This window comes from Panthera tigris, chromosome F2, assembly GCF_018350195.1.
Source record: "Panthera tigris isolate Pti1 chromosome F2, P.tigris_Pti1_mat1.1, whole genome shotgun sequence".
In the NCBI taxonomy this organism is placed as follows: Eukaryota; Metazoa; Chordata; class Mammalia; order Carnivora; family Felidae; genus Panthera; species Panthera tigris.
In genome coordinates, this window is record NC_056676.1 from 49,113,020 (window position 1) to 49,138,087 (window position 25,068).

At 35.2% G+C, this 25,068-nt stretch overlaps 1 protein-coding gene across 4 annotated transcripts in view; it reads left to right on the plus strand.

Moving 5' to 3' along the window:
• RIMS2 (regulating synaptic membrane exocytosis 2) overlaps positions 1-25,068 on the plus strand; it is a 601,992-nt gene that overhangs the window by 366,954 nt on the left and 209,970 nt on the right. For all 4 annotated transcript variants that reach the window (XM_042972687.1, XM_042972686.1, XM_015534713.2 and 1 more), the window contains 3 exons: positions 2,273-2,341; positions 9,342-9,498; positions 11,599-11,715. In XM_042972687.1, coding sequence (XP_042828621.1) covers positions 2,273-2,341; positions 9,342-9,498; positions 11,599-11,715 — 343 coding nt within the window. The remainder of the gene's footprint in view (positions 1-2,272; positions 2,342-9,341; positions 9,499-11,598; positions 11,716-25,068) is intronic.

A 25,068-nucleotide genomic window follows, 5' to 3' on the forward strand; every position in this document is an offset into this window, starting at 1 on the left:
AATTATGAGCATTGGAGCAAACACTGAAACTGGGACAAAGTGGACAAATTGCTATGAAAAATATAACTCACTGAACCTTGAGTCAATAGGTCATTCTATGTCTACTGAAAATGGACGTATATGTTATACATATGGAAAGAGCAAAGTTGCATCCATATCTCATACTGTACATAAACTCAGTGCAAGGTAGACAAGGATGTAAGTGCTAAAGCAAAGTTTATAAATTTCAGAAAAAATATGAAAATATCTCTGTTCATAATCTCAGGAATGATTTCTTAAGACATTGAACACACTACTTTTCAAAGGGAAGATTGATATATTCAGTGACATTAAACTTAAGTACTTGAATTCCTCAGGATGTTAAATGACAACATCCAAGTAGAGACAACATCATTGCATGTATTTAACCTCTGTAGAATCACTAGCAAAAATAGATCAACTTCCGTCAGGAAAGTAACAACATTTGGAAGGAAGCAACATTTTAAAATCACATATTTCCTCTACGCACAACCCCATACAAAACAACTTATGAAGACTGATAAAATGAACTTCATTTTTTTGCTGGTGTCATTCTTATCTTACTTCAGAGGCAGATCTGATTCTTGACCAATACCAAAAGCATGTAATCTTTATACCCTAGTGTACCTGGCACATGAAACTAATCATTACCCTGTCCTTGAGCATTTGCATTTTACAAGGTGAGATCTTGTTACCAGATGAGTAGCAATTCTTATTCTGGTTCTCCTTGACAGCTTCGTCTGTGGTATCATTTTTTTTCTCATACATCCATTTAGAATGTATAGTATATAATAATTCTGTAAATCCTTTTGTGCCTAGTCTTTTGGGATGTTGTGTGGTAATTATAGTTTCCATATCAATTGGGGCTATACGAAAGAGCCTGTGGTTTGATTGAGTTTAAAATTTTATGATATAAGCTTTGGATGGAAAATAGTGAACTCATTCTATGGGACCACATGATCAAAACAGATAGATAGATGTTTTTAATGTACCCATTAAAAGGTGGAAAACAAGAGTCCTTTCAACAGACGCTTCCCTCTCTCAGGAGGGCAGGGGTTCGAGCAAAAAAAAAAAAAAAAAGAAAGAAAAAGAAAAAAATGTGTAGAATATTTTTAATAGAAAGTTGCAAATGTTGGAGTGCATTCCTACAATGTTTGATTATTGCTACTTTAGACACCTTACCCAACGTGAGCTCTTAGTGTTTTATAAACCTTATGGAAATTATTTACTTTCTGATAACTGAAGTTAGTCTGTTTAATGACTAATGTGTAGTATAAGTAGACAGACGAAAGAAGTCTTTCTTGAAATAGCAACACTGTTTTCATTTACCATTAAGCATTTTCTGATTATAAGAAATAAAAAAACTATAACAACAGATTCTATTGTGTGAGATGTGCCTATTTTAAGACACATGTAGGAGATGAGAGATATTTAAAAACATTATAACATGTTTATATATGTGATGTATTTCATAATTACATGTGAAGGAAATCTGCCTTAGCCATCAATTTAGTGGCATTTTTGCCATAGCATGATTAACACTTTAAAATTTTGTAAGAGATTTCTTTTGTAATAGAAACTCACACACAGAGGTCTTGTATTATGATAATTATTACTGCTCTGTTTTAGGCTATTTCTTAGAAAAGATAACATTTCACAATTTAAATGTATTAATAAACTTGTGGATGATTTATTTCTCATTTTCTTTTCAAACCAGTGGAGGAACAGCTAAACTAATACTAAAAGAAAGGTGTCTCTTAAATGATGCTTCTTCTCCATGAGTGTGAAAACGGAAGAATGGGGTACATTTAATTTATTAGTCATGCATATTAGAAAAAAGCCCATGAATGCTTTTAAAATAACATACTGTCTTGCTTTGAAACTTGTATAGACTTAAGTGTCTTTGTCTAAAAGCATCTAAAACTGACTTGACTTCGCTATTTTTAACTTAGCTTTTTGTTCAATAGATTTTATCAATCAGCATCAAACCACTTACATATATTATTTGGTATTTAATATTATTTCAAGTTTTAGGACATTTAGGAAATTTTTTAAGCGTAATTTAAGAACAATATCTTTACATCATGAAATATGTGTGAAAGTAAGTGTGAGCGCACAATGACTTTCTCTACTTTTTATTCTCAGGTGTGTTTCATTCAAAATCCTTTCATTTGGTTTTCAGGTTGATGAGGAGTTTTTTTTTTTTTCCCTTAATAATCAGCAATTTTAATTATTCCTGTTGTTTGCTTCATAGGGTCAAAAAGAATAAGTGACAGTGAAGTGTCTGACTATGACTGTGATGATGGAATTGGTATAGTATCAGGTAAGAATTGCAGAATTCCTGTGTAGTAATAAGAAGGAAGTGTTATTCACTATTTACCAAAAAAGTAGATTAAATAATGAATAAAATGAGAGAGAAATAACTTGCCTCTTTTTCCCCTTCCCCCAAACAACATTATGGCACTTTAACCTCCTGAATAATTCCAGTTGCTGGAACTCTTAGCAATTGTTTGATTGAATATTATTATTGAAAGATGTAAGATAAGTGAATATTTCTAAGTTTTCTATTTTTAAACTACTCAAAAATAAGGATTTCACCATAAATTTGGAGAGCTATTGTGTAATTAAAACTTCTTTATACTGCATAGCCATGTGAAAAATATGAAAATCTTTTTGATGTCACCAACATACCCAAATATGTCAAATATTTGAATGTGCTTTTTGAAAAAATTTTTACTGTGTTGTGTTGATTACGTATCAGGTACTGCTTGATTTTGAAATTATGTTATTGAAGTTTAAAATATTGCCTGATTTATGGTTAGAGATTTATCTGGGACTTAAACAAATGTGAAAATGACTTCAAATCCTTGAAATCTGTCACCATTAGAAAGTTGAAGCATCTCCATATTCTTTTTATAAACATGAAAATCAGGATTATGGTATCGTGGTTTCTGAAATATTATCTTTCCATAGGCTCATAACTTTCGTAAATGGTGTACTAATTACATTTACATAAGTATCATACTAACTAAGATTTACACATGTTAATTCTGTTAAAAATATTTTTTCCTTGGGGCACCTGGGTGGCTCAGTCAGTTAGGCATCTGACTTCAGCTCAGGTCATGATCTCGTGGTTTGTGGGTTTGAGTCCCGTGTCGGGCTCTGTGCTGACGGCTCGAAGCCTGGAGCCTGCTTCGGATTCTGTGTCTCCCTCTATCTCTCTCTGCCCCTCTCCCACTCAACCTCTCTCTCTCTCTCAAAAATAAATAAACATTAAAATTTTTTTTTAATATATTTTTTCTTGTTTTTAATGTTTTTGTTTTTTCTTTTTTTTGTGGGGAGAGAGGAAGAGTGTGAACAGGGGAGGGGCAGAGGAAAGGTGAATCTTTTCCTTTTTTTTAATGTTTATTTACTTATTGAGAGAGAGAGAGAGAGAGAGAGAGAGCAAGCATGAGTAGGGGAGGGGAAGGGAGAGTGTTAGAGAGAGGGGGAAAGAGAGAGAATCCCAGGCAGGCTCCAGGCTGGTTGTTAGCCCAGAGCCAGACTTGAATTCATGAACCATGAGATTTCAACCTGAGAGAAATCAAGAGTGGGACACCTACCTGACTGAGCCATCCAGATGCCCCAGAAGGAAAGAGAACCTTAAGCAGGCTCCATGCCCGGTGCAGAGCCCGACAGGGGGCTTGATCCCACAACCGTGAGATCATGACCTGAGCTGAAATCAGGAGTCAAAAATCAGACGCTTGACAGACTAAGCCACCCAGACACCCCAATGTTCTTTCTTTTAAAGCTCTATCATTAACAATTCTTTCAACAGAGAATAAATGCTTCAGTCAATAGTTTAATAATTTGACTGTCAGATCAAGCATATCATCCTATATTTCTGTGAAATTTTTCCTAAGGTATTTTAAGTGTGAATTGTATATATACCTATACAGAGAAACTCCCTTACCCCCCCCCCCATGTTAAGTAGCATTTTAAACAACTAGTATAAAAATATAAAAAATAAAATAAACAACTAGTATAAGTCAAGACACCAGTAATCTCTTAATACTTTGTTCCCCATATGCAGAGATTTGTTTTCAACTGCATATTACATACCTGTCAAATTCAAAGTATTAGTTGCAACCATTCAAAACCCTTTTTTAATGTGAACTATCAACCTTTTCTCAATAATGAACAGTTTCAGCTGCTTTATTTAGTTTTTCCAAGTTTCCAAGGCAGGTGTCTTGAAAATTAACTATGTCAGAGGTAATATTTCCCATTTGCTTACTTACTTTGTTTATTCTAAGTCAGAGGTAATTTTTACATTTGCATTGCTAATATTCTTCAAAGTAAATAGAATCTTTGATTGATATTGAAATTTAGGTTTCTCAGGGAAGCAATTACTGGCATGGATTTTGTACTCTAGTGGTGTACTGAGTAGAAGAATGAGAATGGTTATAAACCAGCTATTCTTTGAACAAGTCGACTCACCCCACAATGCAGATAAATGGAATGTGTGTGTGTGTGTGTGTGCGCGCGCACAGTATGAGTTTATAGCCACTTAGACCATTAGTATTGTTTTCTACTCTGACCTGAAACAATATGCAAATAAATGCACATAATTTATTTTCCAATGGGAAGGTAGAGTGATGTCTTGATAATTGGCTCTTAAACATCACATATAATATTCTGATTTCCTAAGCTAATTACCTAACCCCAATACTCATTTTTTATCACTTCTGAGTAGCTCTGTACATTATGAGTCATGAACATTTTCTTAAAACTCTATATTTCTGTTTAGTTTTCCTGTGACTGCATTATTTAAGTGTTCTTCTTATACCAACTCTTCCTCTTTTTCTCAATAGTCTCTCTTAAACTACGTGATCATCTCTTTTGTCTCTAAATATTCCCCTACCTTGGATGTCAGTGATGCTCTTTTTATAAATGACTCTCAAATCATTATCAACAGTCCTATTGTCTTTCCCAAGATTCTTTTCCATGTGTGTAACTGTTTGCCTATATGCCTGAAAATGTTGTTATCTCCCCCCCTCCAAACTGGTAAACCTTCTAAACTTCTCTAACTCTTTGTAGGATACTCTTAACTTTCTAAGGGGCTAATCAAATGTTAAGATTCATTTATTTCTTCCCTTTTTTTGATCTTGTATCTGATCACAAATTGTTGTTGATTCATATTAGAATGTCCCCAGTCTCCATTGTTGGACTTTTTTCACTGTCTACATTCACTACTCTCGTGTTGACATCTATTTAAAGTTCTGTGCCTTTGGGGCGCCTAAGTGGCTCAGTCGGTTAAGCATCTGACTCTTGATTTTGCCTCAGGTCCTGATCTCATGGTTCAGGAGTTCCAGCCCCACATCAGGATCCATCCTGACCGTCTGGAGCCTATGTGGGATTCTCTCTTTCTCCCTCTCTCTCTTCACCTTCCCCGCTCATGCTCGCTCTCTCTCTCTCTCTCTCTCTCTCTCAAAAATAAATTAATAAACTTAACAAAAAACAATTAAAAATAATAAAGTCCCGTGCCTTTAAACAGCATCTTTATGCTAAAATTCCAACATGTCCAGTCAAAACTACTTATTTGTAGTCTAAATTTTTATTTTCCACTGCCCACTTGACATTTCTGCTTGGAAATGTAATAGATATCTTCAACTTAACATGTCTAAGACTGAACTCCTAATCTTTCCCATCAAACCAATGGCAACTCCATTCTTTTTTTACTTGAATTAAAATTTTAGATTTGTTCTTGTCCTTCTCTTCCTCTTATCTCCGACATCAAATCTTATACAGAATGATCCCGATGCCTCTACTTTCAAAATATGTCCAGAATCTGACGACGTGCCATGTTTCCACTGCTGTCATCCTGGTTCGTCTTTTGCCTGACTTACTGCGTTGTCTCATTTCAGTCTGTTCTCAGCGTGGCAACTGTAGTGATCCTGTTTAAAGATAGGTCATATTCAGTTTCTGCTCAAAATCTCTAATGGGTTAAAATCACTCAAATCAAGGGGCACCTGGGTGGCTCAGTTGGTTAAGCAGTCAATTTCGACTCAGGTCATGATCTCATGGTTTATGAGTTCGAGCCCCACATGGGGCTCTGTGCTGTCAGCATGGAGCCTGCTTTGGATCCTCTGTCCCCCTTTCTCTCTGCTCCTCCCCTGGTCACATTTTTTTCTCTCTCTCTCCCTCCCTCTCTCCCTCCCTCTCTCCCTCCCTCTCTCTCTCAAAAATAAACAAACATTAAAAACAATTAAAATCACTCAGATCAACTGCCAAAAATCTTTACAAAGTGACACAAGGCCCCCGTGATTTTCCTCCTTCCTCCAGGTGTCTCTGATCTCCTCCATTGCCTGCTTCACTCCAAGCACCCTCTTCTCCCTGCTGTTGTGAACATGTCAGACTGACTCCTATCTTGGGGTCTTTGCACTTGTCTTGGAACAACTCCTCTCTCTCTGTCCACTTGGCAAAGCATCTAACTTCCTTCAACTCTTTCTGAAATGTCAACTTCTCAGTGAGTCCCGTCTACACCTGACAACGCTACATAAAATTGCAAAACGTTTCCCTGTTCTGGCATTTTGATCTCCCTTTACTCTGTTCTGTTTTCCTCTTAGCACTTTACCACCTTCAAACATATCACATAATTATTTATTGGGATTTTTATTGTTTCCATCACTCCAACTGAAGCGTCAGCTCTACAAGGTCAAGGCTTTTAGTTTTGCTCACTACAGCACACAGAACAGCATCTGGCCTGCATGTACAGTCATAAATACTTGTTGAATGAATGAACGAATGTCCTGATTTTTTCGGTGTGGTCTGTTGCCATCACCAGTTGTCTTACTCCAGAGTTGTACTGCTAGCCGTACGTAGCTAATTTAATTGAAATTGATTTAACATAAGTACATTAAAAATTCAATTCTTCATTAACCCAAACCAGATTTCAAGTGTTCAATAGTCATGAGGGCCTAGTGGCTACTGTATGGGACAGTGCTGATCGAGAACATCTTTACCATTCCAGAGGGTTCTGTTGGACAGTCTATTCTATGTTTTCTAAGATCAATTAATCTTGCTGCAATCTCTCTAACCTTTGGTTTGAATTGTATACTGCTGTCAGCTTCATATTCCTAAATGATTACTTAGATTATGAAAGATGAATGTGGTGTTAGAGCCCAGAGAGAGCCTCGAAGTCCGATAGATTTTGCTTTAAATCCGAGCCCTAGTATTTGGCACTTAATTTCAATTCCCTAGTAAATGTCTCAATGTAAACTTTAGTTGCCTCAGGTATAAAATGGGGATAATATTATCTTCTTTGCCGAGTTGGTTCTATCACATCACTTATACATTCCCGGGAAAGCCTTGTGCTCTGCAAAATCATGGACCAAAAGATCAGACCATTCAAAACCCACATAGCTTTGTAACCAAAACGCTAAAAATAAAAATGCAAGCACAAGTTTTAAAGGTCACGTTAAGTTTTAAGCAGTAAAAATATTAGATGTAGGATTTGAAAATAAAATGAAGGTATCTGGGTGGAAGGAGTATGTCTAGAAGGAAAAGAGGGTAAGTCTGCAAAGTTATGATGTCAAGGGAAGTACTCACAAACACCAGGAAGAACCCATGCAATAAATACTTCTAAGACGGAGTTTGTGACCGAAGCCGGCCAAAAGGGAGAACATGGGATGAATGAGCATCATATGTGGTTCTGTATTTCTCGGGGTTTCTGCATCCAGCTTTGTTAATGTACTTTGCTTGCAGCTGCTATTATTTGCTGGATGTAGTGGACACTGTTGGTGCCCCACCCATAACCCCTTTGCTTCAGCTGGTTTACTCGTCCTCCGCTACTGTGAATGTTGGCTGCTAAGAACTCACAGCTGCCCCCCTTTCCGTAGAATTGGCCTTCGACAAACAAAACAATCTCACCTAAGTCCCACTGGCGGTCTTCAGTCAGTGACTGGCTAACCTAGGAGCACAAAAGTCTAGGATCCTCGCCTCAAAGTCAGAGCAACACTGGTACAACTCATGTTCCAGAGGCTTCAGGGGGATCTGACTGAGGTCAATGCTTGTGCTTCGTTTCTTCCCATGCCCTATTCTGCTCTTCTAATTCCTTTTTCCTGAGCCACTCCTTCAATCATTCATGCCCACCCACTTCTTTCTCTTGCTCTATTTCTCAGGAACCAACTTCAGATAATACTGCAGCATGTTAACATGTTGGGAAAAATCACATACGAACCAATACTTTCTCTGAGTTATTTCTGAAACAAGTGTTGTAGCAGAACACTTAGTAAAGTACCCAGCAGAGTTCCTGGCACGTAGTGAAAAGTCAAAAGCAGCCATGATGAACACGATAAAGATAATGGTGGTGGAGATAATCTCACTTCCTGCTCAGAAATGTTCAGGTTTTTTTCCACGACAAGCCTCCTGATGTTTTAGATAGATACAACTTGAGTCAGACTTACCAAACCATTTCCCTACTTTTGCACCACATAGTACTGCTGTTTTTGTACCAACTTTGAATTCCTTCTACTTTCTTCCCATCTGTCAAATATCAGTTGCTTTCCAAGATTCATTTGAGTTATATCACTTCTATTACACTTTTTTTCTAAGCGTGTCAAATCGTTGGGCAGTTTCCCTCCTCCGAATTGTCGTGTTTTTATTTTCAGTCATCTATTGTATCTCAGCCCTGTCAAGCACTATAAGAAAAGCCATTTACACAGGTACTTCAGATAGCATTCAGAATGCCTTCTAATATTGTTTATCTCTTAAAGAAATAATCATAGACTTTTATGAACTTTTGTGAAGTTAATCGTTTTGAATATTTATAGTTGTTGAGACGTACCTGAAGCTCTTTTATTTCATTGAAGAGATGACAATGTTTTTAGAATAAACTTGCATCCTTTATTAAAGATAATTAACTGCCTACGGGCACCTGGGTGGCTCAGTCAGTTAAGGGTCCGACTCTTGATTTCGGCTCAGGTCATGATTTCATGGTTTGCGGCGGAATCAAGCCCCATGTCGGGCTCTGCACTGACAGTGCAGAGCCTGCTTGGGATTCTCTCTCTCCCTGTCTCTTTGCACCAACCCCCTTCACTCTCTCTTTCTCTCTCAAAAATAAATAGACTTTAACAAAAAGATAATTCGCTATATATAAAAGTTTTAGTCTACCTAGCACAATTAAAATATTTTTATATTATAGTACTATGTTTTGTTCATTATGCTTTACATTTAATAGAGTCAAAGACTTTCAACTTCACCAACATTTAATTTTTTCACTGAAGTACAAAATACAAAAGGACTTAGTGGGTAGATAACTGTACTTTTAATCTTTGTACCTTTAGATTATCGACACAATGGTCGAGATCTTCAAAGCTCAACATTATCAGTGCCAGAACAAGTAATGTCATCAAACCATTGCTCACCAACAGGATCTCCTCACCGAGTAGATGTTATAGGAAGGACTAGATCATGGTCACCTAGTGTCCCTCCTCCACAAAGGTAAGATACCATATACATTTTATTTGTAGGATGGTATGAAAAACCTATTTATCACAAAGAATCCTTACTAATCTCTAAAGGCAATAAATTCTTACAGAAAAAAAGTTACTGAAGGAAAAGCAAATATTCTCTTCAATAAACTAAATAGTGAGAGTCAAATAAAATATGGACCACTTTGTAACTCTGGTTAAAGTATGTATTCTTTTATGTGAGAGTTGAAGATTTTAAAGAAGATCCCGCTTTCAGTTACTTATCCGTACTGAGCAGATCTAGTTAGAACCAATTAACTATACTCATGAGTGATATTAGTATTGATAATTTAAGAAATAGGAAAAAATAAACATCTGATGGGGTTTCTAGGTTAGGAGCAATCATGTAAAGAATTAAAAAGGATGCACGGGTAGAGGGAAGAATGGCTCAGAAAACCTCCAGTGCCTGGTGGAAAACTCTAAGCAATCCTGTTAAAGACAGAGACGCTTAAAGGAATAAGAGCCATGGAAATAATGTATTTATTGACAAGATATATTTACATAATTCACATTTTACATACGTTACATTTTACATTAAGAAAATTTGAACTCTTAGAATGATAGTCATATAATGCCTATTTTAAGTGAATAATTGAGTTAGTTTTAGCTTTAGAAATTTTCCTTGTAATTTTAATTTTACACATAGTATTGGACTAAGAGAACTTAAGATTGTTACATTTATAAATTTAATTTATGTAATATATATGAATACAAGTACTTAGAAAGTGTTTACTTAATTTAGACACAATTAAACTAATTACAAAGAAAATATATTAAATTTATAAACATTGTTTAAATTGTTTGAAGATTTTGATTTTACTAAGTTTGTAAGTGAGACTAAAACTATTAAAAGTCTTCTGAAAAGTAATTGCTTAAATGTGGTAGACCTATCAATAGAATATTTGTAATCTGAAATTTAAAGTTTAAGAGAGGGGCATCCAGATGACTGGCTGGTTAAACGTCGGACTTCAGCTCAGGTCATGATCTCACAGTTTGTGAGTTCGAGTCCCGCGTTGAGCTCTGCGCTGACAGCTCAGAGCCTGGAGCCTGCTTCCGATTCTGTGTCTCCCCCTCTCTCTGCCCCTCCCATACACGTGCTCTGTGTCTCAATAATAAATACTTTTTAAAAATTGGAAAAAAAAATAGTTAGAGAACTTGATTTTGAATTTTAACTTTAATAAATTAAGCCATTCCTTATTTTTTTAAGTTTATTTATTTGTATTTGTCTTGAGACAGAGAGAGTTGGGTAGGAGAGAGAGAGAGGGAGAGAAGCCTAAGCAGGCTCTGCACATGCGCAGAGCTCCACACGGGGCTTGAACTCACGAACTGTGAGATCATGACCCCAGCCGAAATCAAGAGTAGGACGCTTAACCAACTGAGTCACCTAGGTGCCCCACCATTCCTTATTTAAAAAGGAAAAAAGAAAAAAGAAGGATGCTTGACTTTTTACCAGGAAAAGAATATCTGAACATACCTAAAGAAAATAAGCAAAGTTTTAGAATACATTCAGCTACACCTAATAGAAAGCCCATAATAAGAGCTCATATAAGAAGTTTATTCTATCATGAAAACGAAGTGTGTAAGTAGACAATCCAGGCCAAGAATGTTAACTTTAAAAAGTCATCATTGATCAGTTATAAAGACTTCAGTTTAGATTTTAAAAAATGGATAAAAGTCATATCCCTAAGACAAGATACAGCAATATTAACTACAAGCAACATGCTGAACTCATTTTCTCCACACAGATTTATTCCTCCTTCTGTATTTTATATAAGAATTACTACTAGAAACCTGGGAGTTGTCCATTAATAATTTTGATAATTCTTATCTCTATCCCCATTGATATTAGTTTTATGTTTATATCTGTTATAGCAACAATCTAACTTCCCTGTCAACCTCCAGTTGAAATGTATCCCATTAGCCAGAGGTTCAGTCAGTTAAAACAAAAATCTCGGACTTGACATTAGAGTGATTTTTGTCTTTTTCTACTTTCTTTATTAATAAACCTCATTTCTTAATGTAGTATATGATCATGGTTTATTAAGACATTTAATGGATTTTGCTATTTCAGTCGGAATGTGGAACAGGGACTTCGAGGAACACGCTCTACTGCTGGACATTATAATACAATTAGCCGAATGGATAGACATCGTGTCATGGATGACCATTATTCTCCAGATAGAGACAGGTAAATAGGATTAAATCCTATTAGAGCTTATTATAATCGCTGCCTTCAGGAAGAAGGTATTACCATAAAATATTTTCATACTGAACTTGGATATTTGTCATCTTATTTTTGAAAGCCATTTCCTTTATAATTCCTACATTCATTCTTATGACCACCAGGTAAAAAAAAAAAAAAAATGAAACAAACAAGAACAAACTTTTCGTTGGTTTAAAAAAAAAATCATCTTGCTCTTGCCGTTTTGGTCCTTTGTTAACTCAAACCAGTTAAGTTAGTGAGTTTTCACATGAGGTTATAAGGACAATATAATGAAAATGACAAGTTTTATTATTTTAACATTATCATAACCAGTCATTACCTGTAAAAATACTTTGACGAGACAAGCCTGGTTTGTTTTGGAAACTGACACAAAAACTGATTCACGAAGAGGTTTTTTCTCATGGCTTTCAGTAAACCTTTTCCGCATCTTAAAGCATTATGGTTGTTGATTGCTGGATTTGGAGGAATTCTCTGAATTTGCTCCACTAAATGTGACATACTTAGAAATGACATATGTTTCAATGCATATGATAATTACTACTAGTTTGCTTTTAAGTTAAGCCAATTGATTAACCCTCTAATTCTTGGTTTGGTTATATATAAAATGAAAAATGCTATGGTATTTCCCCCACACTATCAAATGGGTTTGAGATGAGGATTAGGAAAGAAAGCTTAATTTACTCTTCAGAGAATATTATGATAAAATCACAAGGAAACTCAGAAGTCGCTTTGTGAGCATCCTAAACCGATTTTTAAAAAGACCTTTAAATCAACTGATATGAGAAGTTCCCAATATTTATCATTGTCAGTACTTATGAATTTAATTGTTTTTGTCTAAATCAAGGGTTATAGTCAATTCGGGCTTATAATTTTATCGTGTTGAGTACACTTTTCCAAAAGAAAAGATAGGGAACGTCTATCTATAGTCTTCAATAGTGGCGAACAAGTATTGGCTTTTGTGTCTGAGATCTAAGAAGTAGGAAGTTATTAAATTAATATCTTTATGAGTTGTCCAATGAAAGTTAATGTAGTATTTTATTTCTTTTTCATTTGTTTAACTTTTTCATCGTGATCTGTGTTTTTAGGGGTAATTATTGATATGGTACCTATAGAAATGGTTTCACATCAAGTACAATACTAAGTGAAAGATCCCTTGTTGGCATGATTAGGAGTTGGAAGGAGTCATATTAGGCTGGGTGAACGAGTACTTTTGTTGCCTTATAGAATTCTAATGAGTTTGATAATCTCTGGAAATTATTCATGTAGCAGTTCATAAACTTTTTGCTGTTTGAAAGATTGGTAAGGACACGACAAAAGAAAAAAATGTCTGAAATGACTTTAAATCCTTCAAGTTTATGTAAAGTTTTTCTTTAAGGAGAAATGGACCTGATATTTTCTCTGAAGACAATATGGTCTAAATCTTGCAGAGAAGAACAGAGTAAAATTAACCTCTCGAATTATCCTCACAAACAAAATTGTCACTATTATATCAAACACATAATAATTTATCAATATTTTAAGACAAAAGGCCATAGTAGTAATGTTAAAAAAAAGTTGCTGTTCAATCCTTGGTATATAGTTAATATAGTCATAATTGATATGTCATTTTATTTTTCTTGTTTATTTTATAACTTTCTGAATCTTCAGTTTGGCAAAATGTTCAAATAATTCAGAGGTTTTGGAAGCATTTGATCCCTGAAGTTTCAGCAAGTCTTTAGAGTGCTATAGATTACCAGATTATAATTACTCCTTATTGGGAGATGTTTAAAATTTTTTTTTAATTTTTTTAAACATTTATTTATTTTTGAGACAGAGAGAGAGCATGAACAGGGGAGGGTCAGAGAAAGAGGGAGACACAGAATCTGAAACAGACTCCAGGCTCTGAGCTGTCAGCACAGAGCCCGATGCGGGGCTCGAACCCACAGACCGCGAGATCATGACCTGAGCCGAAGTCGGCCGCTTAACCGACTGAGCCACCCAGGCGCCCCTAAAATTTTTTTAATTAGTAAAATAGAATTTCTTTTATATAGGACTACAAAACTATTTCTAATATATTAGCTTTGAGTTATCTGTGTAATAATTGCTTATTAACATGAGGAATCAAAAATCAAAAAGTATAGTATTATCCATGTTAGGTAGCCTATCACATTATTAAACAATGGGTTCTTGATTTCTGTTTTATCCTTTATATTCTAAATATTCTAAAAGATTTTCACTAATAGAATGCATGTGAAGGCATCGTAATTTTTATGCACTGTTTAGAAAGTAAGAATACCCTAGAAGTCTTACAGTGAATTTTTGTGAATAGCATTTTATAGAGTCAGTCAGTAATACTGTTAATTAAAAAACCTAAAAGAGAATTTCCTTTGAGATAGTAAGTAAAATTTAGGCATTTTGAGGAGTGCATTAACTTTTCTTGTCAGTAATAATTGGGGCACTGGACCAGAATATTCTATTTAATATACTCTTTTATAGGATTTGGAACCAAATGGCATTGGGTTTGAATTTAGGCTTTTTATTACTTGTTAGCTGTGTTACTTTGGGAAAATTAACATGTTTGACGCTTGATTTCTTTATCTATAAAATTAGAACATAGTACCAACTTCATAGAGTTGTTGGGTAGATTAAATGACACAGCACCTCCGGTTGCAATACTGAACTTAGATATTTGTACTCAAAACATGTGCCTTACCTTTAACATTTTAGAGGATCTTGTGGCTTACAGATAAGTGACATTTTAATGTGCCTATTAAGTAGAAATATGAGAAATCAGTTAATACAGGTATTTGTAAAAAAAGCTTTAGAGTGTAGAAACGTGAGTTGGACCTTGAAAAACGGAGAGGTTTATTCAGGAGAGAATAAGAGCATAAATACAGAGGCAGAACACACATATATATCAGAAAGACCCAGTGTGAATGAAGACTTGACATATTGGAAAGTTGTGCATAAAGATAATGACTTTGACATTGGCTATATTGGATGAAAAATACTACTATTCGGCATTAATTTATAGTATCTGGCTAAACTAAGTGATACGAGGAAATATAGTATTCATATCCTTATAGGTGGTGTTAAAAAGAATCCTATATCAACATTTGATTGGATCTTTATATCTCTGCACATCTCTGTTATCATTAGTCAAAATCCTATTCTGTGTTGAAAAGAAAATAGGTTCTTTACAAGTAACTCAGAAACTTGGATGCAGGGCTATTAGCTAAAATGATGAATTATAACAGTATTCATCTTCTTCTCCATCCCCCCGCCCCCATACTTTTTGGATCATTGTTTCTCTGGTAAATCCTGGTAACTACTACTAGGAACATAATTTTCCTGGGACAACTTATGTGGCTTTCATATTAGAAATCACTTCAAGAGCTTGTTTACATGAGTTAAGTTAGTATTAGAATAATTATAGAGTACTAGATAATATTTCTGTAACATGTCAGAGATATCCTGCAGTATTCGTTTTTATGTCTGTCCTGGAGACCAAAATATATTGGGTACCTTTAATTTTATGCAGTATACTTTTAGGACAATGACAAAAAATACTATTAACACTGGCCTAAGATATATTACTTCATAACTGTTTTTCTGTTGTGCATTTATATCCTAAAAAGAAAAATGCCATGTTATGTGGATCTCTAGGATACCTCACACACTTAGGCCATTTCTCTACTTTTTGTCAGCCAACCAGCTACCAGAAAGTGTCCAACTGACCCATAACTATTTATTGTTTTCTTGGTCTTTTTAGTTATCAACTATGAGGGAACCATATCTCTGAAAGTTTGAAAATACAGAGAAAGTAAATGAAAAAAAAACCTCTCGTTACAAAAATAATACGTTTTATTTATTACACTTCAGGAGTAAATTTTAACATACCTCGATCATACTGAATTAATTTTAGGAACTACAAAGTAGCCAAACATTAACAATATAAAAGACACAGAGCAGAAAGCTTTGCATTAAGGTGAGATTGTTGGAAACTTTGCTTTCAAAAGCTATAGGTTATTTCAGAATGAGATATTTTATTTCCTCCTTTTGCAGTCCTGTTTGTTTGGTGGTTTTTAAAAGGGGACCTTCAGGCTCATCTGATATAATGGAAGGATAATTCATTATAAATACAATTTTGTTCTGTCTTTAAAGATTTTATTTCTTTTTTTTAAAAAATTTTTTTTTCAACGTTTTTTATTTATTTTTGGGACAGAGAGAGACAGAGCATGAACAGGGGAGGGGCAGAGAGAGAGGGAGACACAGAATCGGAAACAGGCTCCAGGCTCCGAGCCATCAGCCCAGAGCCTGACGCGGGGCTCGAACTCACGGACCGCGAGATCGTGACCTGGCTAAAGTCGGACGCTTAACCGACTGCGCCACCAGGCGCCCCAAAGATTTTATTTCTTAATAAGACTCGAAGTATGTCTAGAAATTGGATCAGTAATCCAGTTCAATTCTTTGAATACTGAGAATTTCCATTAAGATTTCCAAAATCTTAATCCCTTTTTTCAGTTTTTAAAATTTAGGAATTTTTTAAATTTTCTATTTTTTTCTTTTACTCTGCTCAACTTTTTTAAAAAATTCAAAAAGATTGGATGAGTTACAATTTTTAACGTAATTTTTTAAGTCATTACTTAACTCATTATGTATATTCAAGACAGTAGTGTTTGCTTAGGTTTAATAATTCCATTAAGCTTGGAAGAAAAGTAAGCATGGTTTAACTGAGAAGAGTAAATGAAATATTTTTAAATTGTACCGAGTGGATGTGGCAAAGAGTCTTAGATAAATCTCTGGATCTTAGGTAGATTTTACTACCAAAACAGTGCGGTTCATTTTATGTACTAGTCATCCATGCATTTTTTATAGTTTTCAACAGAATCTTAAGGGGGATCATGACCAGATTAGGTTAAGAGGAATAACATGACTATAGAAAAGTATGCATTCCGAGTTCTCCAGAGAAACAGAACCAGTAGAATAGATAGATAATAAGGAATTGGCTCGCACAGTGATGGAGGAGGTTGAAAAGTCCTCCCATCTGATCTATGCACCCTGGAGACCCATGAAATGATGGTATAATTCAGTCCAGGTCTGAAGGCCTGAGAACCAGGGAAGCCAGGAAATCCTCGTGTGAGGGCCAGAGAGATAAGACATGTCCAGCTCTAAAATGAGGCAGGAAAAAGGGAGGAATTCTTCCTTCTGCCTACTTTGTTTTGCTGTGACTCTCACCAGATTGTATGATGCTCACTCAGACTGAGAAGGACAATCTCCTGAGTGCACTGATTCAAATGTTAATATCATCCGGAAACATCCTCACTGACACACCCAGAAATAACACTTAATATGAGCATTCCTCGGGCTATTTAAATTCACTATCACAAAAAGGGAAATAAACTGATGTTTGACAAAGGTAGTCCTCCCTTAATGTTTCCTTTTTCTTTACAGAGACAAAATTAATCACAGGCTCCTCAAAGAAAATGTAAGAAATTGGATGGCAATATATATGCTCTATGAGTTTGAAAATTTTAATAAGCTTTGAAGTTTACCTCTTTTCATTGGTCAAGTTATTTTCAGAGAAAATCTATTTGTTCTTAAGGCAATAAATCCCAACATCACAACTGTTGGGTATTATTTCCACTCTGTAGAGCCAGGAAATTCTTTTCTGAATACTGTTTTATTTATTTTCTTATACTACAAAAGTTTGTAATGTTCTGTTTACATTTCTAGAATGTCTCTATGATTATGTGAACCATTGCTGTTTTTGGAGGCTCACCATGAAAATAGCATAATTCTGTTTTTACTTTTTAATTCAATCCAAAATGTACTGATTGAGTGTGCAAAGATTTAAAATAGACATTATCCTGGCCTAGATAAACAGAAGATCCAACTAATTATACCAGCTCATATATCCCAACTAATTATATTATATAATATACCAACTAATTATAAAACATAGAAGACTGTAAGGCCTAAGTATAATATTATTAGAACAGATTGGAGAGAGAATTACTTGCTTGAGTATTGGAAAAAAGCTTCAAAGGCAAATTGGACTTTAAAGATCAAGTAGAATTTTCAAAGGCCATGAAGTGGGGACATGGTGAGAATGATGGCATTCTTTGCAGAGTGATGAGCACTAACAAAGTCTTGGAGTCAGGAAAGTGGGGGGAGGGGGGATATTTAGAGAATCTTCCATGGTCTGGTGTGTCTAGATAAAATATTATAGTATGGGAGATAGGAAGTGATAGGATATGAAGATTGAAGGTAGTTTAGAACTTAATTAGTATGCCATGTAAGGGAATATATATACTTATATTTGATATGTGAAACCATTGAAGGATTTGGAGCAAAGTTTGTACATGATCAGAAGCATAATTTGCAAATATACTTCAAATAGAGTGAAGAATAGATTACATCAGGAAAGGGTTGGTTTTGAAGGGAAACGGTAGATTATTTCAGTAGACTTGGTAAGCCTGATTTACGGTAGTGGCAGAAGAAAAAGAAGAGACAAATCTGAGTTATTTAGGCATTAGAACTAGCAAGGTTTATAAATCAATTAAATGTGGAAAATAAGGAAAATGGAGGAGTTAAACTACGAGATTTAAAAAAAAATTTTTTTTAATGTTTATTTTTGAAAGAGAGAGACAGAGCTTGAACAGGGGAGGAGCAGAGAAAGAGGGAGACACAGAATTGAAGCAGGCTTCAGGCTCCAAGCTGTCAGCACAGAGCCCGACACAGGGCTTGAACTCACAGATTATAAGATCATGACCTGAGCTGAAGTCGGATGCTCAATAGACTGAGCCACCCAGGTGCCCCAAATTATGAGATTTTTAAAAGTTGGTTTATTAAGTAAATATTTAAATCCTTGCTTAAAACGGGGATTACGGGAAGAGGAATACTAAGTTTCAAGGGAGAGTTAACTATATTTGAAGCTAGAGGGTCTTTTGGAGATCGTGGAGTCCTAGATTCTAAATAGGTACCTGAAGGATTGCTGTTGTAGATTAAGGGTGAAGCCGAATGCATAGGGACTAATCCCCTCACACCCTTGTTAGCCAGTCATTCTGATTTTATTGGATTCCTAATTGCTGGTTTTACATAAAAATCTGTTCAAAAAAAAAACAAAAACGGTGATCTTCTGTTCAAAAAGAAAGTTTAAAAACCACTGCTCCAGCCCCCTCATTTCACAAATGCAGCACCAGACGTCCAAATAGGCAAGTGTCTTGTTCAAACCTCAAAATTAACATGTGTTTTTCTGAAGTATCTACATGACACTCAGGCAGCCATGTGGAGAGCCCAGGAAGCAGCTGGGAATGTGCTGTGAAACCCAAAGAAAAATGAAAGCTAAAAAAAGTGAGAGTTTACAACTATAAAAGCAAATAATATTATCCAGAAAGAATGTGTTGGAATATAAAGTTTGAGGAACACATCTTGGGAACCCATTGCCTCTAAGGAATAAAGAGAGAGAGAATCCAGTAAATGAAATGGGTAAAGAAGCAGCTAGATGGGAGACCAGGCCATAAGAGCCTGAATTTTAGCTTAAGGAAGACCTAAGTTTGAATCCCAGTCCAGCTACTTACTATCTGGCTGTGGGAAGATACTCACAGCCTCAGTTGTTTGGTCTGTGGCAATACTAGACCCTACCTCAAAGAGTTGTTATGAGAAATAAATGAGATAAAGTTGACAAAACTTTAATGGAGTACTTGTTACATGGTTAAGTGTTACATAAATACTATTTAAAAACATTTTTTAATGTTTATTTTATTTTTGAGAGAGGGAAAGAGAGAGAGAAAGAGAGAGAGAGAGAGAGAATGGGGAAGGGGCAGAGAGAGAGAGAGGGAGACACAGAATCTGAAGCAAGCTCCAGGCTCTAAGCTTGGCACAGAGGCCGATGTGGAGCTCAAACCCACAAACCGCGAGATCGTGACCTGAGCCCAAGTCGGATGCTTAACCGACTGAGCCATCCAGGTGCCCCTATAAATACTATTTTTAATAGCCAGAGAGAATCATGTTTCAAAAACCAAGAGAAGAGAGAATGTCAAGAAGAGGTTGAAAATCAGTGTGTAACACCATAAATAAATGTAATATGATGAAGATCAAGAAGTTGAAGGATTTTTTTAGGATTTCACAGGTAACATTCACAGGATAGCTTCAAGGGAAATGTAGAGGTTGCAGTCACATCATGGTAAGCTTAAAGCATGAATGCATGAAGTGGTGACAAGAATTGTAGATGTGGCTAAGATGTCGAATGTTGTGAAGGAAAGTCAGAAACATGCAATATTTTGAGAGGAAGGCGAGATCAATGAAGGGTTTATTTTTTAGGATTAAATGCAGTTCAGGAAAGGAAGGCATGAAACAATCATGAACGATGGAAGGTTATGTGGGAAGTTAGGATTACAAGTAGAGAAGTTTCTTCCTTAGGTGCAAAAAAAAATGGCAAATGAAGGTATAAATATATGTACTCTATATTTAGAGATAAAATAGGGAAGTTGAGAGAGTTCAAGGTTGTTTTTTTTTTTTTTTAACTGGAATATAATGATCATCTGCCAAAATTAAGAGTTTTGGCATGAAAGGTTCTAAGAAGATAAAAGGGTTAAATTAGCGCTATGGAAAGAAGAGAATCAACCACAGATGGGTAAAGTGGTCATGGGGCATGAAACATAGCATAGCCAATAGTATGTTATAAACATATAAAAAACACAGTGTATGTTTTATTATTATTTTATTATTTTCTTCTTAAACTTTCTCGTTATTATTTTTTTTCTTCTCTTTCCTCCTAAAAAAAGGGAAAGCAACTATGTTGTATGACATTTTATAGATGGTGCTAAAGATGTTTGAGTGATAATTGATAAGATTTTGTTTTGAAATCTGATTGGTTTAAATCTTGATTTGCTATCTTTTTTGGTGTGTTTGTTTTGGAATACTTAGCTATTTTAACCTTTAGCACTGCCATATACAATGGACATTGGGAGGAAGGAGCAAGCTTTCTATTAACAATTTTCATTTGCTTTGCTTACTATCTGCTTATCTTTTTTGAATCTCACTTTTTAAAATTAAACTATACCTTTTCATTTCTTTCCTGAGTCTCATTTTTATTCTTGTTTCTGCCACGCTTGCAGTCAGTTTCTTACTCTACCTCGCTCCAGATACAGTCAGACCATTGAACACCATCACAGGGATGGCAGGTATATTTTTCTTACAATTGAGTCTGTTCATAGAATTGCATGTGCCTGTCTGTTGATATGATAGAATTCACTTCTGTTTCTGTTTTTTTTATATATACATATATGATTATTAATGAAATATAGAAATATTATCTTACTATGAAATAGTAGAAAATATAGCATATGTAAATATTTTAATTGCAGTAAGAGGCCAAAAATATAGCTTTCCTTTAATGAGCTAGTATCCTTTCTTGGATCATTCTAAATATTCAGTTCATCAGAAATTACAGTTAACTCTTGATTATCTGGAAGGATAGAATAACAGTATTTTAAAAAATTAATTGCATTTAACTGACCACCTTCCTCAGCACAGTTCATAATTATATATATAGAAGGAACTGATTGATTTTTATATATCTTACAATCTGATTCCCCATCTCCCCCTCACCACAATTGAGGAATCAGTCCTGTAAGTACTTAGATTGAACTGATCAGTTTATGGTTACCTTGTCCAAGGTGGCTGTGATCTACTCATTGGTCATAGATAGTCCTGGATCCACGGAGAATTTGGGTGTGGGGGAAAATCCTTGTTCACTTCTACTTTTCCACCATTCTCCTTATATTGAAGGGAAATATCAGTTACTTGGCATTTAACAGAAAGAAGGATAAACTAGAAAGAGAAGGGAAAGAAAGTCTCCAAAAGCTTACAGTTCTCAAGGCTCTATGTAGCTTCAGGAATTTGGACTGGTTCTGTGACATCATTTTGAGTCCTGCAGGCAGAGAAGAGAATGGTGGTGATAATGTGGCAGGTTCAGCTAGTATAGACAAAGGATTATATGCTGTACTCACTCTATTGTTTCAAAGTGATTTGGGTTATGTGTGACCAATTTTGTACTATTAATTTATTAAGAGTTATTAATTTAAAGGTTTAGAAAAAATAATTGAAACTAATGAGTAAATTCCTAAGGATTGAATTCATGTAGATAAATGTGGAAGGAAACATAAGAGCTAACATCAACAATAAATACCTAATGACTCAAGTTTTGTGATGTCTTTCAGTAAATGTAATTGACATTTACTGCCTTCCAGTTTATTATATGATAGTGATAATTGCTGTATTATATTGTGTTTTGCATTTTCTCAGCCTCTTTTCTGTTATTTTGCTTTAATACTAAACAATTCTTTTTTGTTACATCTTTTACTGTTACTTTTGCTCTATATTATTTTTGACTATTTTGGAGTTGCAGTGGTTACACACTTACGTCATAAAAATGTGAAGAAATAGTTACATCACTCCTCATAATTGACCAAGACCTTCCTTAAAGTGGATACCATGAACGAGACATTACTAATTATAGGCTTATGCTAATTACTCTAGTATCTTCCTTTAACTGTGAGTTAAAATCTTGTACCACATTAGTTTTTGTTAATATTCTATTTATCTTCATTATTAATAAGCAGATTGCTTTATATTATTTGTTCTTTCAACAAACCAACATACATAGAATCAGTTCTTGATCAGCTCTGGGTTGGTCATTAATTTCATATACTTACCCAAATTCTGAACTCTAGCCTAGCAGGATACATTTCTGAATTGCCTTTTGGGCCATAATTTTGTCTATGGTCAGGAAACACAGTATCATTCATGTTTATATTAAAGTACAACACAGTTAGGAAAATCAGTTTTAGAAAACAAGTGATCAAATATCCTACTGTAAGATTTGCCATCATTTAAACGATGCCAGTGTGTGAGGCTAATGTGCACCTACTTCTAGATAAATTGGGTGGATTTTGTAAGAATGAAATTCTTTAGTTGCTTTTAAAAATACTCTCTCTCATCATTACCAGTTTGATACATAAAAAAGAATGTGTGTACATTGTAAAGCATAATGATAAAATGAACACCCATGAATCTATTACCCAAACTGGTTTATTTATTGCATCTACCTGTAAGATCTTTGCCTATGGAATCCATATGCCTCTTTCACTGAAATAGTAAACACTATACTGAATTTTCAGTTTAACATCACCTTCCTTTGCTTTTTTTTAAAGGGACTTTGATAATTTGTTTTCACTCTGCTAAATTTTTGAGTTACTCATTCCTTCTGATCCTCACTTCAATCCACTATGAGATTCTGGGATTATTGAAGATATACATGTATCCCTACCCTGAGTTTATTACCATAATATTCTAGGCATCTTGTCTTTAACTCAACCTCTGTACCTTTGTATATAGATCATCTGGTGACTTCTTGATTAATCCATTTTATTCACGGAAGATTTTAGCACCTGGCTTTAGTCTTCCTTTTCATAATCCCTGCCATCCGCCAGAATGATGTTAGTATTCACCTGAATGATTTATTCAGCACCCACTCTCTTTCTTGGCCATCTCAAATTGGAGGTAGTGAATTATCCCCAATTCTACTTTAGTTAGTCACTGCCATAGCCATACTCTGAATCTTATGTGAAATTGTTCTATCTTTAAAATCTTAGGGACTCCTGGGTGGCTCAGTCGGTTAAGCATCCGACTTCGGCTCAGGTCATGATCTCACGGTCGGTGAGTTCAAGCCCCGCGTCGGGCTCTGTGCCAACAGCTCGGAGCCTGGAGCCTGCTTCCGATTCTGTGTCTCCCTCTCTCTCTGACCCTCCCCCGTTCGTGCTCTGTCTCTCTCTGTCTCAAAAATAAATAAACATTAAAAAAAATTTTTTTTAATTCTTAATTCACATACTTTGTTCTTGGACCACAACTACACATCATTCTCTCGTATATATTTTTTACTGAACTACTTTACCTTACTAGTTCTTTTATCTCAATAGAGAACTCCACTCTCTTGACACCTTTTCCTTTTCCTATTAGTCTCCACTTTACTTACTTACATATCCAGAGGTGGAATCTGTTCTTAGAAATATCCGCATTTCCCTTGCTACATTGTTCTTCTTTTACCTATTTGACAGAGTTCAAATCTGGATCCATCTCTTTCTCTTGCGGAATGGTTTTGAACTAAATTTTCCAAATTTTCCCCAACTCACCTTCTTGAGCCAAAATAACTGAACACTTAAAGGAAATGTGATCTCTTTATTGAGAGTTGTGGGGAAAAAGAAAGGAAGGAGGGAGGGAAAGAAGGAAGACAGGAAGCAGGGGTGGGGGGGAGGGGGCGGTGGGGGAGAAAAGAAAATTAGCACCAACCCTCGAAGTGTCCAGTTTCCCAGCCCAGATTTCAAGGTGGCATTTACTGCAATAGTCTGGGAATTCCCCTTCTGGGATAAATATTATGTTAATAGCTCCAAGTGGATTGTAGTTTAGTTATATGAAATCTGCAATTATCTGATTAGAATGAATGTAGTAAACTCCACTTGGCGTCCCCAGTCTGTGAAGAATCAGAACCTTGGTCTCTTTACCCCAACGTTGTAGAATGAAAAATTATGAAGGCAGTCTCTTTGGAAGAGATGAATAGAGGCTTAAATAATATTTGCTAAACTTTTATATTATTTCGGGAGACAAATATTAACTAATAGTAGGAATCAAAACACTTTTTCTTCTGACCCAGTTATGCTAACCAGCACAAATTGATCTCTGAGTCGCTGTGTATTTTTAAACACAGTCAACCTTTAAACAAACATTTAGAGTGGATATCATGTTACCTTGTATTAATGTCCCTTTATTAAGACATAGCCTTTATTTTAGTAAATATACCTTTTATATTTAAAAATTTACTCCCACACCTTACTTTTTTTTCCCCTAGTATTTACCTCTACTTAAAGCTATGCACAACATAGTAAGGAATCACTGATGTTTGGCAACACGGTGGTAGTAAACATTAGGTAGCAATGTCATGGAGGAGACAGCTAGGCTATAACTTGAAAGGGGAATTGGAATTATTTAGATTTATATAGAGGTAAGGTAGGATGTCAGTGGAATTCTAAAGAAACGTAGGAGTAAAATTACTAAAGTAATACATATCATGTTTTAGTGCTGTTGAAGCATTATCCACAAGGCAGGGAATAGCAAGAAATAAATCTGGAATGATAGAGATGGTCCCTGTTACAGATAACTTGTATGTTCTATTAAGGAATTTAGATCTAAGACTGTAAGTGATGAAGGTACTTCAAAGAGTTTTAATTAGGAGATGGCTATAATATACTTATTCACTCTAGAATAACTACTCTAGAG